This window comes from Hibiscus syriacus, unplaced genomic scaffold (genome assembly GCF_006381635.1).
Source record: "Hibiscus syriacus cultivar Baekdansim isolate YM2019G1 unplaced genomic scaffold, ASM638163v2 tig00111008_pilon, whole genome shotgun sequence".
NCBI classification, from domain to species: domain Eukaryota; kingdom Viridiplantae; phylum Streptophyta; class Magnoliopsida; order Malvales; family Malvaceae; genus Hibiscus; species Hibiscus syriacus.
In genome coordinates, this window is record NW_024062951.1 from 1,286,747 (window position 1) to 1,300,533 (window position 13,787).

The window sequence follows — 13,787 nt, forward strand, 5'->3', positions numbered from 1 at the left end:
AATTCAATAGGGTGTGTGCTGGGGCAACGTGACCAAACTAAGAAGAAAGAAAGGGCTATCTATTATCTCAGTAAGAAGTTCACTGAATGTGAGACAAGATACTCACCCATTGAAAAGTTGTGTTGCACTTTAGTATGGGCTACCCGAAGGCTTAGACAATATATGTTGTATCATACTACTTGGCTTATATCCAAGCTTGATCCCTTGAAATATCTAATGGGTGTGCCTACATTATCTGGAATATTAGCTCGTTGGCAGATCTTATTGTCTGAATTTGACATCCAGTATGTAAACCAGACGTCAATTAAAGGAAGTGCTATAGCGGAATTCATTGCAAGCAGGGCTTCGGATGAATATGAGTCATTGAGCTTTGATTTTCCAGATGAAGATTTAATGGCTATTTCGGTAGAAGAAGCATTTGCATCCACTAGTAAATATTGGAAGTTGAACTTCGATGGTACTTCAAATGCCATGGGACATGGAATCGGGGCAATTTTGGTCTCACCAGAGGGAGAGCATTATCCTTTCACCAGTCGGCTTAATTTTGATTGTACTAACAATATGGCCGAGTATGAAGCTTGTGTTCTGGGTCTTAGAGCTGCTGTTGAATGCAAAGTAAAAATGCTCAAGGTGTATGGGGATTCAGCTTTGGTAATATACCAGCTCAGAGGAGAATGGGAGACAAAAGATCCTAAGCTTGTAGAATACCGTAAGTTGGTTATGGAACTTGTTGAAGAATTTGAAGAAATAACTTTCAATTACCTCCCCAGAGAAGAAAATCAAATGGCAGATGCCTTAGCCACACTGGCAGCAACATTTAAGATGAGCGAATATTCAAATATGATGCCCATTGAAATGACGGCTTATGAGTATCCAGCCCATTGTTTTAATATTGAAGAGGAAGAAGATGGAAACCCTTGGTATTATGATATCTTGCAATATATAAGGTATCAGAGTTATCCAGAACATGCCACTGAGAATGATAAGAGAACCATTAGAAGAATGGCATCAGGGTATGTGCTTGATGGTGAGATTCTATACAAGAAAAGTCTGGATCAGGTATTGTTAAGATGTGTGGACGCGAAAGAAGCCAAATTGATTCTTGAAGAAGTGCATGAGGGAATATGTGGTACCCATGCTAATGGGCATGCTATGGCTAGGCAGATTATGAGATTTGGGTATTATTGGTCAACTATGGAAACAGACTGTATCAATTATGTCCGAAAATGTCACAAGTGTCAGATTTATGGAGATAGAATACATACTCCTTCTCATCCGTTGCATGTAATGACAGCTCCGTGGCCATTCTCAATGTGGGGCATGGATGTTATTGGACAAATTTCGCCTAAAGCTTCAAATGGTCATCGCTTCATTCTGGTAGCCATAGATTATTTCACCAAGTGTGTAGAAGCAGCTTCTTACGCAAATGTTACCCAGTCTACAATATGCAAATTTTCGAAGAAGGAGATCATTTGTAGATATGGTTTGCCCGAGAGGATTATCTCCGATAATGCGTTGAATTTAAATAATAAGATGATGGACTCGGTCTGTAAACAGTTCAAAATAAAGCATCATAATTCCACCACTTATCGCCCAAAGATGAATGGGACAGTAGAGGCGGCCAATAAGAACATCAAAAGGCTCATAGAGAAAATGACTGAGACCTATAAAGATTGGCTGAGAATTTGCCATTTGCTCTGTTTGCCTATCGAACTTCTGTACGAACGTCAACTGGGGCAACTCCATTTTCTCTGGTATATGGGATGGAAGCTGTCTTACCTATTGAGGTGGAAATTCCCTCACTTCGGATTTTGTCAGAAGTAAAGCTCGATGAGGCAGAATGGGTCCAAGCTAGGTATGACCAGTTGAATTTGATTGAAGAATTATGGTCAGATGTACCAAAAACGTATGATACGGGCACATGGTAAGAAAGTTCGCCTTCAAGAATTCCATGAGGGAGATTTGGTGCTTAAAAGGATTTTGCCTATTCAAAAGGATTTCATAGGAAAATGGATGCCCAGTTGGGAATGACCTTATGTTGTCAAGAAGGCCTTTTCTGGGGGAGCTCTAGTCCTAACTGAAATGGACGGATCAGAATTACCATATCCAGTGAATTCCGACGCTGTCAAGAGATATTTTGCTTGAAGAAGAAATAAAAGAGAAAAAATGAAAAAATAAGAAAAAAGAAAAATAATGGAAAAATCGAAAAGAAAAAGAAAAAAAAAAGAAAAAATGGAAAAGGGAATAAAAAATGAAAAATGAAAAATGAAAAAAATGAAAAATGAAAAAAGAGAAATAAAAGGAGGGTTCAAGATGAAAACCCGAAAAGGGCGTCTTGGAACCAAAAGAGGTCTCAAGTTGAAAACCCGCAAAGGGCGACTTGAGTTGAATTTGAAATTCAGAATTCGTGCATGGTGGAGGTTCTAAATCAATTTTGGAAGTGGAAAGAGCTCCTGATATGGATAGTAACAATGACAGTTGGTGATCAGGGATGAGATTAAAGATTAATGAGTCTCGATTAAAATAACCAAGAGAAATTGAATGCACATGAGATTCAATACTGGTTTAGGGCATCCAATGATAGAGATCTGGGAGTTTAGAAGCAGCTTCATACTCTTAAGCATCACAATTTTGGAGATCTTTTTGACAGAAGCTACACTCGAGACATTCTAACGGCGTGCTAGTTCAAAAGCATTTGCATTATTGATATTTGAAGACGCCTACTCTTTTGTTCTTTTGCTTTTTCCAGTTAAAAGTTTGCCATTTAGTTGCCTAAAATTCTCTGTATTTATATAAATAAAGAGATGTATTTTCTTGTTCATTTCCCTTTTGTAAGTATCTTATTTTGAAAAGTTAAAACATATAGCTTAACTTGAAGTACATGAAATCATTTTGTATTATTGTGCAAAAGGTTTTGGAAAATGCAGGTATTCTGAAGTTGACAATGGTTTAAACATGTAAGCTTGTGTGGCTACGGGAAGCTAAAACTTTGGACTTCGTAGAAAATTTCAGCCATTAAAAGATGACCCTAAGAGATTGTTGTTTGTCGAGAAGTTGGTCATGGATACTGGCGGGTTTCAAGAAAGAAATGAGTCAAGGTCATGTTAAGCCGAGAGATATGGAATTGAGATTGTCAACTGGGGTGAACTGGTCAAACGTTCTGTGCCCAAGATAAAGCCGAGTTTCATCAAGATCAGAAGGAGATAGTGTTCATTCGAAGAAGAAAATGCATCAAATTGCATATTTGCATACATTTAGGCATGAATAGATCATGGCACTCATAATTGCATGATGACTTAAGCATTTGCAGGTTTCCCAATGATAGTTGAAGATTGAAGATATTGCAGCATCGAGATGAAGATATTTGGTTTGGAGATTTTGAAAAGAATGATGTTTATACGAAAATTGAGCTAAAGCAGATTCACATATCCAATGGTTTCCAGACAAGTTTTCGCGATGGAGATGGATTTTCAGAAATTTTATCAAATTCTAAATTTTTGAATATAATATTTTCAAACATACATTAATGATTGATAATGTTTGATTTTCAGGTTGGACCTTCAAAACAGGTCAATCTTAAGCCTTCATGAAAGAGCAGTGAAGCAATTCAAACTTAAGCCTTCACGGAAGAGTAGTGAAGCAAGTCATCTTAAGCCTTCACGGAAGAGTAGTGAAGCAAATTCGTTTGTTGAAGATTGAGTCCTATACTCTCTGAAGGAGCGAACAAATTCATTGAAGATTGTTCGAGTTCTATACTCTCTGAAGGAATAGAGAGCGGACCCGTTTCATGAAGATTGTTCGAGTTCTATACTCTCTGAAGGAATAGAAAGCGAACACGTTTGTTGAAGATTGTTCGAGTTCTATACTCTCTGAAGGAATAGAGAGCGGACCCATTTTATGAAGATTGCTCGAGTTCTATACTCCCTGAAGGAATAGGGAGCGAACACGTTTGTTAAAGATTGAGTCCTATACTCTCTGAAAGAATAGGGAGCGGACCTGTTTATTGAAGATTTTCCGAGTTCTATACTCTCTGAAGGAATAGAGAGCGGACCCGTTTTATTGAAGATTGTTCAAGTCTTATACTATCTGAATGAATAGAGAGCAGACACATTTTATGAAGATTGTTCGAGTCTTATACTTCCTGAAGGAATAGGGAGCAGACTCGTCATTTGAATATTTTTCAAGTTTCATTTATCCCGAAGTAACAGTGAAGTGCTTTAATCTTTTGAAGTTCTCATGACCGGACAAATTTGACCATCTTTTAATCTTTGCTCTATTCTCGTTACACGATAATAAGCAAAGAGGGGCAGCTGTAGATGTTTGATTTGTCCGGGGCCCATATCACTTGCAAATGAAAACAGTTTTAGGGGTTAAAAACCAGAAAAGAAAATGTGGAGGCCATTTCTTTATTTTTTTCATCGTGGGTAATAAAAAATGAAATGTGCAGTTTTTACGTGGGGGAAATAAACTGTAAATGGAGGGGGATGGTCAGTTTTTTAATGAAATAACCACCAGAAACGGGAGAACAAAGAGGGAGCAGATACACAGTAAGAGGCAAAGAAGAAAAAAGAGAGACAACAACGAAAAAGGAATAGAGAGAACGGGGGAGATTGGAGTCGAGAGAGACCATTACGAGAAGAACAGAGATTCTACTTGTTTTTTTTAAAAACACAATAACGCAAAAGAAAAGAAGAATGGTGTAAGAGTTTTCTTTCCCATAATCAAAAATTAGACAGTGTTATCACAAAGGGATTTTCTCAGCCCTATTTCATTGGAAGCAAGCAATAGAAACAAGTCAATTGTTTTTAGCATTCAAGTATAAGTAAGCAAATTTCCAAGGTTCTTCTCTAATTCTTCTTTTGAAACTCTAATTTTTTGTTCCTTATTTGAAACTAACAGAAAAGTAAAGGGATAGTTTAAATGCTTGCCTTAATTGTAGTTTGCTTCGTTTTGCCTCATAGCTGTCAAATATATACCATTGAAACAAGGGGGTTGTGTTAGTTGGAGTAAGATAAACATGTTCCTTATTAAAATAGGAAGAATTGGGTTTTTATAATTTACCTTACAGTGTGTCGGTATCGTTGTATGCGGTCGGAGTTTGGAGTTTCACGGTGGCGTTCGTGGGAAGAGAGGGATAGGATTGAAGTTTGGTCTAGTGCCGAGTTTAAGTGGTCGTTGAACTTTGGAGTTATATTGGGTATCGAACGGAGTAGAGATGGCCACCAGGACATGGTGGCCGAGCGATGGAGTAGCGGTAGATTTCTTTTTCTGGTTTGGGCAATGTGCGTAGGAGAAAGAGAGGGGTGACTGAGCGATTAGGTGTTCCGGTGAGGCCTTTTGGAATCTGTTTTGGGTGTTTTAAACATTGAGTTAAAAGTCAAAAGGGTGAGATTAAAGTTAAGGGTTGTTAGGTGGTCGGTTTAAGATACTAGGTCGGTGAAGTGGTGACCAAGCGGCGGCCATAGGGTTTTTTTTAGCGAGTTGTGCGACAGATGGTAGCCATGGAGGTTCTGTTTTAGGTGATATGCGATCGTGGGGAAGAAGAAGGGAGAGATAGAGAAGATGAGAGGAACGGCTTGGTTGTGAGTTTAGGATTAGGTTTAGTTTATAATTAGAATTTATATTAGAAATGTTAGGGTTAATTATTCGTAAGTCATCGTCTTTTAGGAGTTATTAGCGCGAGGTCCAGTATATTTAACTTAGTATATTTTAGTCCTCGATTAGAATCTTTTATTTTTCATTTTAGTTCTCATATTTTTCGCGTATTTGATTTCATCCTTAATTAGTAATATACTTAAAATCTATTTTTTAGACATTTCACTCTTAATTTTCACATGTTTCGTTTTAGTCCATGTTTAAGTTTCTTATGTGTATGTATGTATGATTAGTTAGGATTCATTTAGGGTGTATGTTTATCCTAGGTTTGAATGATGGCGATATGTGTGCATATGTTATTATATGGTTCATAAGCATGGATTTAGATGTAATATATCCTTTTATTTAATTGATCTTTACATGACATCATTTTGACATAATTTGCATGATAGCTTCACTTGCATAACTCGACATATTCATAATTGGATTAAGGGTAATATATTTTTAATTTAAATTTTTTTTAAGTGGGCAGTCATAACTGATTTGAGGTCCGCTTTTAATGATTTTAAAATAAAAGTGTATCCCGAAAGTGAAACAAAAAATTGATTCGTCACCTAAAATTTGGGAACGAGAGAAAAAGAAATGTTCGTTTATTTAAATATATCGAGAAAAGGTTGTTATATCTTTAAGATCTGGTCTCGATATTTGTAAATAATCGAACATTCTTTATCTTTCTAAAATGACTTGGTAATTTTAATTTAATTTGTTTGAGTGTTTTTGAATGTTTTAGATTTACATTTTTATTTTATGGGATCAAAAATCAAAATAAACTCGAATTTGTAAAGTTCATTGCAAAGACGTTAATTAATCGACTAGGTACCGATTTAGGACGTTGTGGGGGTGCTAATCCTTCCTTACACGTAACCGACTCCCGAACTCGGATTTTGGTAACGCATACCTCAATTTGTTATTTTAATTAAAGTTAATTTTTATTTAAAATGACAAAGCATTTTTGGGTACCCAATCACACCCTAATCAAAGATTGGTGGCGACTCTTCGAACCGTATTTTTCGATTGTAAAGGAAATTCAAATTTTTTTGAAACGATAGGTCTTTTAAATCGTATATGTTTTTAAAATGAAAAGAGACAATTAAGAATTAATGTGATTTTCAAAATCTCACATTTTTCACCTTTTAAGAAAAAAATCGTTTCGACAACCAAATCTTCCTGGTTTTTTTTTTACACCATCAAGATCTATAATAAATGTGATTAACTTGCTTTTTAAATAATAAAACTGGTCTTATCTTTGGACCTTGGTTTAGGAACCTAAAAAAATCATAAGTTCCAAAAGTTTCCACTTTGAATCTTCTTGGGATATTTAAAACTATCTTGGGTTTTTTTTCTTCTTTTTTCTCTTAATGGAAAACTCAAGGAACAAGCGAGGGTATGAGGAAGGTATTGAAGACGCAGGCTATCTTACTGAAACGAAGAAACCAAAGTTACCCGCTTTGGCAAGGTACTTGTTCAAGTTGATGGCCGCTTTTTCTCTTGCTTAGATGCTAAGTTTTGATTTTTCATGAAGTGCCTGTATTTTTATGGTGAATTGGTTGATTAGTAGCTGTTTGTTAGAGTTTCTAAGCGATCAAATATGATTGATATGCATGAGTTCTTGAATTGTTTTCGTTGACTTTATGCATATCAGGTTTTCACTTGAATGTTTGAAGTTTGAACGTAATAATATATATATATATATATATAAACTTACACAAAAAGCTTGACTTTTTGATTCAGCAACTTCAACAGATCAAAAAGCTATGGAGATGGCTATGTCAAGAATGGTAATCGTATATATTTGAGTTACAAAACCAGTGACTTGTGAATGCAATGCGTTCATTCTCGTCCTGCAGAAAACACAAGGCAAAATCTTTAGGATTGATTTAGGTTTTGCCAATTATTGAATTTTTTAATAGGTTTCTTTAATTTCACAGTTCAATATCATGTAAATGAACAGCTTCTGTTGAATTTGATGAACTTGCTTAACGTGGTTTATATAAATATATGTGACCTGCAAGTCCATTCCTGTTGATACATGAATTGATAGTATCCATATATGTATGCATATGCAGTGTAATTGTGGAAGTTCTGAAGGTGGATAGTATGCAAAGACTTTCCTCATCGTTGGAGCCTATGTTACGCAGAATTGTGAGTCAAATGTTTCTTTCATAGCTTTGTGTTTATCAAGTCTTATTTGTTATGTGTTTTTGTTGCTTTTTACTTTTCATTTTCCCTAAAGTAATATATTCGACATAGGCCAAACATAAGCATCGGGCTATCATTCTCAATACATATGAGTAAACTTTGGACAAAATTTAGAAAACCTGTATTTGACACTCACTTCCGAGTCCGAATAACATCGGAGAATCCAGCTCTGAGCAACCATGGCCGCAGCTTATGTAAAACTCTTGATAATTAGCTCTTTTTCATAAAATTTTACTATGTTATATACTATAGAAATTCATTTTATTTGTCATATTGGCTGGTTTCTTGATGATATATATATATATATATATATTTGCATTCAAATGTGTTCTATCATGAGTAAACTTCCACTGATTCTACATTTTGAATGAATTACAGGTCAGTGCAGAAGTGGAACGGGCTTTGACAAGAATAGGGAATGGTCAATTGACTGCGAGGTTTGCTCTTCTACACCCAATATTTGGAATTTATGCTATAATTTTCTCTTTTATTCTCTTTCATATTCATCATGTTCATAAAAGGTAGCGGTACTCTTTGCTTTTCTGGAAATATTCATGTTCGATACATATTTGAATATGGAGGAGAATGATCTTCCAAATATTTTGAAATGTTTTTCTTTTAAAAAAAATGCATTCTTCATAAGATGTGTATCTGACACAGAGGTCTGTAAGCTCATTCTGATACAACATTTATCACGTGACAGTTCTCCACCGAGACTGCAAAGTGCAGATGGAAGAAATCTGCAGCTTCATTTCAGAACAAGAATGCCACCTCACCTATTCACAGGAGGGAAGGTTGAGGGTAAGCAAGGGGCTGCCATCCATGTCGTCTTACTTGATGTGATCTCAGGGACTGTGGTTCAAACCGGATCAGAATCATCACTCAAACTCAATGTGGTGGTGCTTGAAGGTGACTTCAATGAGGAAGCTGATGAAGATTGGACAAAAGAACAGTTTGAGAGTTATGAAGTTAAAGAACGCAAGGGGAAACGGCCTCTTTTGACCGGGGAACTACAAGTGACCCTCAAGGAAGGAGTTGGAACTCTAGGAGATCTTACTTTCACTGATAATTCAAGCTGGATTAGGAGTAGAAAATTCAGGCTTGGTTTGAAGGCTGCTCCCGGATGTTGCGAAGAAATTCGTGTTCGAGAAGCTAAAACCGAGGCTTTTGCTGTTAAAGATCACAGGGGAGAATGTGAGCTTTCAACTACAAATAACCTTATGATGCTCTTGAATTTGGCTTGAATCCTTCTGCAGTTGTTTTTATTGTTTGGCTTGCATTATTGTTTACTTGCAGTGTACAAAAAACATTATCCACCTACATTGCATGATGAAGTGTGGAGATTGGACAGAATAGCCAAAGATGGAGTATTACATAAAAAGTTTTTGAAAGCTGATATCATAACAGTTGAAGATTTCCTTCGACTTCTTGTTCGAGATTCGCAAAAATTAAGAAATGTAAGTGATATCCCTCTCAACCAGATCTCTCTTTTCCACTCTCAAGCGACATCGTATAGCTCTGTTTTTACCGCTACATTCTTTGATATCTTGATATAGATCCTGGGAAGTGGAATGTCAAATAGAATGTGGGAGAACACAGTGGAGCATGCTAAGACCTGTGTCCTGGGAGGAAAGCTTTATGTTTACTACACTGATCAAACACATAGCGCAGGTGTTGTTTTCAATCGCATTTATGAACTCAGAGGTCTTATTGCTGATGGACAGTTCCTGTCTTTGGAATCACTTAACCACAATCAAAAGGTTAGATTTTCTTCTGCAGAAATGAGAAAACCGGAAAACTAACTGCCCCGGCAAGAGTGATATGACTAATTGACATGAAATTTTGCCTGCAGCTTTTTGTTGATTCCTTGATGAAGAGAGCATATGAAAATTGGCATCAAGTTATAGAATACGACGAGAAGGTTCTCAACACCCTTGCAAGTTCAAAGGGAGCCAACCCGACGACAGCACTGGTAAACGAGAGCAATTACACTGCAGATTATTACACCACAACTGCTCAGAACAGTAGGCAGCAGCAGTATATAACATCAGAGCAAACTCCACAGTGCCAGAATAATAATACCCACCAAGCGGTCCATCAGTTGATTGAATTTCCCTAGGTCTGATCAGAATGCAGTAATGACAATGAATAATCACAAAGCACTGTTACCTAGCATCACCACAAATTACATGCCAATTGGAGGAAGTACGACAGCAGCCGGGGGGTCAGATTTTGCAGGAGATTGGTCTCATCCGAGAAGCGGGCATGGATTTGAAGATTTCTTTGCTGATGAAATCCGGCTTAGGAGTACGGAAATGTTAGTGACCGATGACATGCAAAGACTGCTGAAGACTTTTAGTGTAGGTGTTGGTATGGGAGCTAGTTTTGGTCATTCAGACGAGTCTCCTTATACATACACCATCCCTTATGATCATCAAATGAACCACCCTTATCCTTATGCTCAGGAACGTGGCAAAGGATCGGGGAAAGCAGTTGTCGGGTGGCTTAAGTTGAAAGCTGCTTTAAGGTGGGGAATATTTGTACGAAAGAGAGCTGCAGAAAGAAGAGCTCAGCTGGTTGAGCTTGATTGACTCATCTGATGCTTTAAAAGACTTATTTTAACATCATTATCTTTTAGCTGGTTAACAAATGATTGGTGACCCAACAATCATTAACCTTCGTTGGCAACATTGTTGAATGATTCCGAGTTCCGTTATCTTTGCCAGTATTTGATTAGGCATTATTCATCAGAGAAAGCTGATTGTGACAAGTCAGAATTTCTGTACATGAAATGTGATTCTATTTGCTCCAGATGTGTAATATTGTCGTATGCTTTTAACACTTAATAATAGTTTGATTCGTTTTATTCTTAGATAATGGGATGCAACTTTATTTTTGTAATGACTCTGCTTATCCAAAGATGATCCAAAAAGGGGGTTGACGCTTTCATTAATTTCAAGCATAAAGAAATGGAGCAACAGAAAATAAACTACAGATTCCTAATAAGAGGATATAGATTTATGCTTTTTCACCGTCTTTTATCGGATAATCAGCATCGACCGTCTCTTATGCACTATCCGAGGGGATATGCAGGCTGCAGCATCACATCCAAATCCCCCATCCATCAATAGGGTCTCATTGTTTTGCTCCTGCATCAAGGATAGTTATTTTAAAGAACCTACAGAGGCTAAAACTGTAAACCAGGTTCAATCAGGATCATTTTTGTAACACCCTCAACCCGTATCCGACCCGGATCAGAGTCTGAGGTGTCACATTGATTTTTTAAAACATTTATTTGTATAAAATAGTGAGTAATTTAAAACTTTTATAACATATAACTTATTCAAAACGTTTACAGAACTATTCAGAGCTTATACACTATATTCTTTTGAGTACATGCCAACTAGAACTTTATATATTAAAATACATATTATTCACCTCTCTTCTGATATGACCTTCAGTAAGGAGAACTGACATGTATTGCTCCACATTGCTCTTTACTCTTCTCATTTTTGTAACCTACGTGTGAAACAATCACACGCTAAGTTTATGACTTAGTGAGGCATTAAATTTATAAAAGAACTCTAACTATTTAAACATGCATAAGCACATCATCTTATATATCATATCTACACATGCATATAATTATCTTCTTTCCTATCATTATCATATCATTACTATTCATATTTCTATTCTCTTGTTTATATGATCCATTATGTTCATATCATATATCTTATAACATATACAATAATCACTAACACACATATATCATATCATATACATTGTATTCAATGTTATTTCTTATTAGCTCATGTACACATGTCACTAATTATTTTTATCGTATAAACATATACTAAACATTTCTATACACATCATGGTACACATATATCAGTTCACAACCGAACACACATCGTATCATATCAATTGATTGATTTATTCCCTTTAAAGTCTATGTATTAGCCCAAGTATACTTTTGAGAACTTAAGGTATGTGATTACATTGAGGTTGTGCACCACTATGCTGTCACCACAGCTCGTATAAATGTCCCGAAGGACTTATCCAGAGGTCATAAAGAACCTCGACAACTATCCATAGGTCCCGAAGAACCTAGGTAAACTGTCCATATGTTCCTTAGAACATAGGTATACTGTCCATATGTCTCGAAAGACATAGGTAATTATGTCCATATGTTCCATAGAACATAAGTAAACCCTCGACTCTTGGCATGCCAACTATACCTATCGCTCTCGTATCATATAACATGGGCATTTTCACTTATATCATTCCACATATACACTTTCATATCACATGTCATATAAGCTCATAGCTTCTATCACATATACATGTAGTCACGTAGTTTCTTTTCACATAGTTCATGTCAATTCTCATATGATTTCATATTCATACTTCACATGGCTCATATCACTTTACATGGTCTCACATATATTTTCCATATAACTCATATCATATGATTCATATCTTATTCTTCTTTCATCATATATATCATCTATGTTCATTCAGTTAATATCTTATATTATCATTTAGGCCAACCCAACTTAATTTATCTTACTTTTCATTTATTCACTTAAATCTAATTCATATAATTGATACCTTATCATCATACCATTACCTATACCCGTTGCACATGAAATCACATATAACACCTATGACTATATTCATGCATAAATAATAATCATATCACCTATATTAACATTCATAAAATCATGCAATCAAATATTGGAAGTAGACTCATCGTGAGTCTTTTCCACACATATCATATACCAATGCATATGCATTCACCTTGGCCTCACTAAGTTCCAATCCACTTTTATGCTTTCCTCTCTTTCGCTCGAATTTTAACTTGATAATCGTTCTGGAACTTGTTCGTGCTCGATATCTATATAATCATACATTGATACATATCAATATCTAATTGATATATTCTAATCTATCATTTCTTAGAACAAAAGAAATGTCTATTTCAATTTCCCCTTGAAGTGCATCGATACATTCTATAGTGCATCGATGCACTCTTTAACATGTGCATCGATGCACTCCTTATGCATCGATGCACTAATTACATTCGATGTTTCTTCTTTAAAGAGTGCATCGATACACATTGAATGTGCATCGATACACCTTGCCCAGAATTTGCATTTTAAGCCCGAAAACCATCAACTTTTCACTCAATTCTTCTATTTTAAGCCCCTATCATGTCATTAAACTCAATTACCATTACTTAAACCAACTTATATCCATATAAACAATCTCTATCTTCCATATCTCATCATGATTCTTAAAATTTAAGAATCTTGCTAAACTTTCAACTTTGTTATTAATCTTTTCTAACTTCATATCTCTTATTCTTAGTGATGACAAGTCAAATTCCTTCTCAAATTTCACTTATTACTCTTTTCCAGAAATTCATCTAAAAACTCATTTTCTTTAATCTCTTCTATATCTTTCATCTTGTTGTTTTAGAACAAATTAAGTTTTCCTTAAGCTTAATTATCATCTAATAATCATAACCCAACCTTAAAATCAATAATTAATCAACTAACAAAGAAACTCACCTTTGAGTCAGGCCTTCACGTATGAAGAAGGAAGAAGAGAAGAGAACTCTGGAACCTTTCTCTCTTCTCAAGTGGTTCCTTATCTTATAAAAAAAATCTTCCTTGTCAAATGACCCTTTTGCCCTTCAATTCATCTAATAATTACTACCAACTTTTATGATTTATTTCCAAATAAATCATTGAACTAATCTATGGTTCTACTCTAGTCACCAAATTCTAAAACTTTACAATTTGATCACTAAATCGGTATTGAGGATGTTACATTTTTTTTCCTGTTAGTTAACTATTTTGCATAATGTGCTCAAAGAATCTCATATTTCAACACCAACATTAGCTATAACATGAACAAGGAAAAGAAAG

General features: G+C 35.6%; 1 protein-coding gene and 1 pseudogene across 1 annotated transcript; both read left to right on the top strand.

The window, feature by feature from the left end:
* Positions 1 to 7,013: 7,013 nt before the first annotated feature.
* Positions 7,014 to 8,418, top strand: LOC120149849 (calmodulin-binding protein 60 E-like). The gene is made up of 3 exons (XM_039162554.1): positions 7,014 to 7,111; positions 7,722 to 7,797; positions 8,233 to 8,418. Exons 1-3 carry the CDS (start codon positions 7,014 to 7,016, stop codon positions 8,377 to 8,379), a joined length of 321 nt encoding a protein of 106 aa, XP_039018485.1. The 3' UTR covers positions 8,380 to 8,418.
* Positions 8,419 to 8,561: 143 nt separating this feature from the next.
* On the top strand, positions 8,562 to 10,756 carry LOC120149847 (annotated as a pseudogene).
* The last annotated feature ends 3,031 nt before the right edge of the window (positions 10,757 to 13,787 follow it).